A 6,000-nucleotide genomic window follows, 5' to 3' on the forward strand; every position below is an offset into this window, starting at 1 on the left:
GTTTGATTTATCCAGTGGAATGTTGAATAAAATGGACAATGTAGTACAATACAAGTCAGAGAACGTCATAATTAAATTGCATAGTGTTCTGGTGAGAACTCATTGTGAGCACTGTGTGCTTTCCAAGTCACCATGGACACAAGGGAGACATTCAAGTTGTAGAGACAGTGCAGGGAAATGCCATTTGTCTAAATGATCCTTCTGCATCATTTCCATTTTCATTTAGTGTCCAGCTAATGAGATTGTTTCTTCATGCAGAATTCAGCTTGGTCTTAAGCAACCTCAGCCCCTGAAATGGTGTCACCTGTGACACAGCTGGTATTGCTGTTGCCTCTTCAGTCAGAAGTGAGTATAGGGAACAGAAGGATGGAGCAGATGAATTCAAGCCCCATTCCAGAAATCTGAGTACAGTTGAGGGTTGACAATTCAGTGCAGTACTGAGGGAGTGCGGCACTGTTGGATGAGACTGTGTCTGCTCTTTCTCATGGAAGTAAAAGATCCCACAATGCTGAAGAGCAGGGAAATTCTCCCTAGTGTCCTGGCCAGCATTTATCCCTTAACCAATAGCACTAAAACAGATTATTTGGTCATTACGTCATTGCTGTTTGTGGGAGCTTGCTGTGCCATGTTTCCCACATGAAACAGTGACTACACCTCAAAAGTATTAGCTGTAATGATCCGAGTGTCTGAAAGTTGCTATATAAATACCATGTTTTCTTTAACTCAGTTTCTGGCTGAAGCAGAGTATCATACATTTACTCTGTTTATAAAACAAAAAAAACCCATGTCAGATCAGAGGTGCAAAAATAATACATGCCAAAGAAAATATTAGGAGAGTGGGCCAAAAGCTTAGGCAAAGAGGTGAATTTTAAGAGGAGAGAGAGATGGAGGTACCTAGGAAGGGAATCCAGAACATAGACTGCTGAGAGCTGCAGGAAATCATAACATTACATGAAATATAACTGTTGGCTGAAGTTGACATATACCCAGCACAAGCCCATTAGGTTTAAGGTAGTAATCTCCAGATTACTTCTGGTGCCACACAGTAGTGAGTATAGGAACAGAAGGATGGAGCAGATGAATGCATGGCTGGAGAGATGGTACAGGAGGGAGGGCTTTAGATTTCTGGGGTAGGTGGGACCTCTACAAGTTGGATGGGTTCCATCTGAACAAGAATGGGACCAACATCCTCACAGGGAGGTTTATAAGATTGAGGGGCATAGATAGGGTGGATAGGAAGGCACTTTTCCCTTTAATAGGGGAATCAGTAATCAGCGGGCATAGATTTAAGGTAAGAGGTAGAAGGCCAAGAGGGGTGTTGAGAATTTTTTTCACCCAGAGGATGGTGGGAGCCTGGAACTCACTGCTTGAAAGGGTGGTTGAGTCAAAAACTCTCATAACATTTAAGAAGTATTTAGATATTCACTTGCGTTGCCATAGCCTCCAGGGCTATGGGCCAAGTGCTGGAAAATGGGATTAGTGTAGTCAGAACTTTGACCGGCGTGGATGAGATAGGCCAAATGACCTCCTTCTGTGCTGTAGACCTGTATGAGTCTGAGGTTTACTTTAGCCATGTTTCTCTCTGAAGAAAACAAGGCCATGGTAAAAGCCACTGCCTAGCAGCGATTGGCTATCTGGAGAAATGGTGGTTATCCCCTCATGTCTGTCTTGCAGGTTGAGAAAGCCAATTCCCGTTTGAAGCAGTTGAAACGGCAGCTGGAGGAGGCAGAAGAGGAAGCCCAGCGTGCCAATGCTTCCCGCAGAAAACTGCAGCGAGAACTTGAAGATACTACTGAAACTGCAGATGCAATGACCCGTGAAGTCAGTGCACTCAAAAGCAAGCTCAGGTAAGAGGGTGACAATGTACTAATACTCGAATAATCCTGCTTTGAGCACATTGAAAAAGCAATGTATTTATACATCTAAGTTAACTGGGCTTGTCCAACTCTTGTTTATATTCTGGTCACATTTTATGGTGCTGCTTTCACTTTGTTATAGTTAACACCTTGGAAGGAGGAGAGGCTCAGAATGTGTATGTTGAAGCCTCTGCCCAGGCAATGAAACAACATTCAATTATGAAGTAGCAGAAGTAAAATATATTTAATTTACAGGGACAAGTCCAAAGCGGTGCTTTAAATCAAGATACGGGGGGAAAGGGAGAGGAATACAAAGAAAATTAGAAAGGGACAACCAGATGGTAAATTTGTAAAACTTAATTAATGAAACGGGAATGAGAGAGAAGTGTTTCATTTGACCTGGAAATTTAAACTGAAAAGGAAAACTAAGGATATGGAAATTGAACAGTTTTTATTTGTCTTTTTTTTTTTTCAATTACAGCTTTCTAAAAGGGCTAGTTGTCAGTTTTTTTAGTTTTCTAGTCATTGTGCCAGTCAGCAGAAAAGATTTGTGATTTTTAGCAGGTATATTAAGCCAGTTTGATGAAGCTGAAGCAAGTTTCACAGTGGAAGAAATAAAGTCTGTATGTCCTCTTTTTGAGTATAGTGTCATGATAACAATGTTTTACTTAACTCAAACAACAATGGTTGATTCTGCATATTCAGTCTGCTGCCTGAGGTGAGAGAATCAAGTGATGGAGCTGCTTCACAGAATACAAGTTTTCTGTTATGATCTCTGGGTCTCACCATCTTTGGTTGGACATAGAACAGGTTAAAGCACTCTCCAAATTGTAGCGATCTCAAGGTCCACTTACTGGAATGGCTAGGAAAATGTCTAGCACAAAAAGCTTGATATTTTAGTCAGGGCTGAATCATTCCAATCCTTTTGAAGATGGGTTGCATAAACTTGGTTTGTATCCCCTAGAACTTAGAAATTTAAGAGGTGATCAAATTGAGATGCTTAAACCTGGAATGGAATTTGACAAGTCAGGGTAAATGGCCTACTGTGTTGTTATGAGATATTAGCCAAAACATGGCCTCGAGTCCAGGTAATGCACAACTGCAAGGAAATGTGGGTACATGTGAATGGTGATAAAATGCTAGTTTATTTAAATAGGGCTACGAGTCAACCTGTTCAAGCATAGTCCTTTGGACTATGACTTCAGTCTGTGCTATTGGTAAAAAAATTGCCAGTTTTAAGGCTCCCAATTAGAGCTTGTTGAGTCCTAAGCTAAATGCTGGTGGGCACAACTTGATTTGTAATCTGTCTGGGAATGGGTGACTGGAGGGGAAGCTCTGACCTCCATCTGATCTGTCCCATCATTGAACGGAAACTATTGCATATTGAAAAGGATTAATCTGCCATTCACAAAACAGCTTGACATAAAATTCAATGAGAAATATTTAAACATTTTTCTTTGTAGGCGTGGGGATGTGGGATTCACTGTGCGCCGTACTGCAGGCAGAAAATTGGATGAAATCTCAGATGATGATGTTGAAGGTCGTGGTGATGCAGGAGATCCCAAAGCTGCTGAATAAATGCCAAAACTCCAATCTACACTCAGTGTAAACACCATCATTGGGCCAATTGTTATTAAGATTTTTTAAAATGTATAGCTGTGTATTTTATTCTGCAGCAAGTAACATCAGGGCACCCTCCCCCTCTCCTTTCCCCCTCCGCTTTATATAACTTCTTTCTGAATAATTTTGTAATGTGCTAATAGCATAGAACAGTTATGTATCAGGAAGAACAAGGCTCATCATATGTGCAGCAGCGCACCCAGCGAAGAAGGGTTAAGGTTTAACCCCAACGTAGAATTATATTTCTTCAAATAATCGCAACTCTGCAATTCTCAGCTTGTGACCTGACTTGGCCTGGAATTGAGCCTGTGGAGCAGTCCTTTTCATTTTCCTTTGATTTTTTTGTCTTTGTTTTACTTTGGGTTAGGATTTTAGTATTGTGATTCAGGAATGTAGCATTTTGTTGGGCAGGAGGCTCTTGGAACTAGTGTCTAGTTTTAGACAACAAAACTGTTATGTTTGTTTTGACAATCCTTTAAAACCATTTTGTGGGGCTCACCCAGCATAAGTTGACAATTCAGTGGCTTAGAAACATCAATGGGTGTTGTAAATATGGCACAATGATGATCTAAAAACTCAATTACAGAGGAATGCCTTAACATGTGCTAACAGCAGTTCTATCTCATGTGGAAATATCTCATTTTATATTTGAAGTCTTGCTGCTTGGTGTTGGTTCCTAGTTGGAGCAGGCTACCCAATCACTGCCCGAGAGATTTCAGTGAATTCGAGAACAGAATTTTGAAGTTTCCTTTTCCCTATTGATGTGAATTGGCTCAGGTGGCAACAGAGAACATTAACTTCTAACTGGAAGCCCAACTGTTCAGTTTGCCTTTGTGTTTGTTGATGCTCAGCCAGCCAGTGTGCTTTCTCCAACACCCGTTTATTTTCTGTGAACTTAATTGTGACAATCCTTCTTTTCTAGCTTAGTTATTGGGATATACCTATTTCCATTTTCATGGGAAAGGAGAGAAGGGAGTATACCATTTTTCTCCAGTTGTTGCCAATTAATGTTTTCAGGTAATGACCTAGTTTGGAATGTCAGTTTCCAGAACATGCAGTTAACATGGGCATTCCTCCTATTCTAAAAGCAAGGCTTATAACCGGTACTGCCAGTTCTCTGTGATACCTTCCTGTGGTGCAAAATGCAAACATTACAACTCCCACCTAAGCCAGTTATTTATGAAGTGTTCTGCTTGGTTCAGAATGTCTGTTGTCAGATCCCTGTGCAAGAGGGTTACAGTACTGGCCCTGGGAGAAGAGATGCATGCTCATCTAACACTGCAGACAGTAAAAGTCAAACCTGGCCAGTTCCAAGATTTCTCTGCAAATGTTTTAATGTGCAATGACATCCAAGAAGACTGTTGAAAGGAAACGCATAGATATATATATTCATTTTTATCCAAATGAGTATTGCTTCATAGTTGTATTGGAAACAGTTTTTGATAATCTGTTGGCTTTACTGGATTTGTAAAATGACTTCATTTCCTGTGACTCTTTTAAGGACCAAATATATATTTAAAACAGGAAAAATATAATCAAGAAAAATTTGTTAATGGATTCTCATTTTTTTATATATATATATGTATAATGTAACCATTTGCTCTGGCCAATCATGACCTTTTTTCTGAGCGCTGGCCTCCAATTAAAAGAAAAATAAAACTGGAAAATGTGTTAAAACTTAAACTGCACAGTTTTAAGTTCAGTGGCCATGTTTGGTGAGGGATGCAATGTGCACTGGGTGCATCAGGAGATCCCACATGCATTTTCCCTTATTTACTGAATTTTTTGGGACCTTGGTTTAATGTGTTTTACGTACACAACACAGAAGTATTGGGCTAAGAGAGTAAAAAGTGTCTCACTTTCCTGTATGCTGCAACATGTTTCGCACAAGAGAAGTTGCTCCATTTTTCTTTCTGTCAGGGTTGCTATAGAAACTGGTTAAATTCTCAACAGACACACACGCACTCTCATATATTTTTATAAAAGTGCCTTAAGCATGTGTCACACCAGTGCCGCTAAACTGAATTGTAACTGTGGTTTACAGATGTTGCCACAAATGTGTTACAAATAAAGTTTATTGAAAAAGCAATGTGTGTCAGCTTTGCCATTTTGTGTTTTTCATAAGAAATAACTCAATTTTTTATGATGTTCCTTGCTGTGCTATCCTGCAATAGTGAAGGGCTGCTCCCTGATTGCTAGCAGTGTACCTGTTCAGACACATTTGCTTTCCAACTTTGTACAGTTTGAAACTCCACATCCATCTCTCTGTCTCATGTTCTGACCTGCGAGCCCTTGGGATATCAGTTCTCTGCATGCGTATTGAGTGTCCTGATTTTTATTTAGCAGTGAGCCTCTCATTTCCCAAATGAAATTCAATTTAAGCAGTAAAGTTGACTTTTTTTCATTCCCAACTGCTATTTAAATGTTGGTTTACATCTTACTCCATCCTCCAGTTACTACTGGGTTACACTTTTTCTCTACCACCTGCTGTAGGTGTAAGTCTCTGCTCATTCTCTACCTGCTG

General features: G+C 40.1%; 1 protein-coding gene across 2 annotated transcripts in view; it reads left to right on the top strand.

Moving 5' to 3' along the window:
* Positions 1–5,565, top strand: part of LOC121271794 (myosin-9-like) — a 188,674-nt gene extending 183,109 nt beyond the window's left edge. For both annotated transcript variants that reach the window (XM_041178075.1, XM_041178076.1), the window contains 2 exons: positions 1,675–1,847; positions 3,320–5,565. In XM_041178075.1, coding sequence (XP_041034009.1) covers positions 1,675–1,847; positions 3,320–3,434 — 288 coding nt within the window. In that variant the 3' untranslated portion in view covers positions 3,435–5,565. The remainder of the gene's footprint in view (positions 1–1,674; positions 1,848–3,319) is intronic.
* Positions 5,566–6,000: the final 435 nt, after the last annotated feature.

This window comes from Carcharodon carcharias, chromosome 31 (genome assembly GCF_017639515.1).
Source record: "Carcharodon carcharias isolate sCarCar2 chromosome 31, sCarCar2.pri, whole genome shotgun sequence".
NCBI classification, from domain to species: domain Eukaryota; kingdom Metazoa; phylum Chordata; class Chondrichthyes; order Lamniformes; family Lamnidae; genus Carcharodon; species Carcharodon carcharias.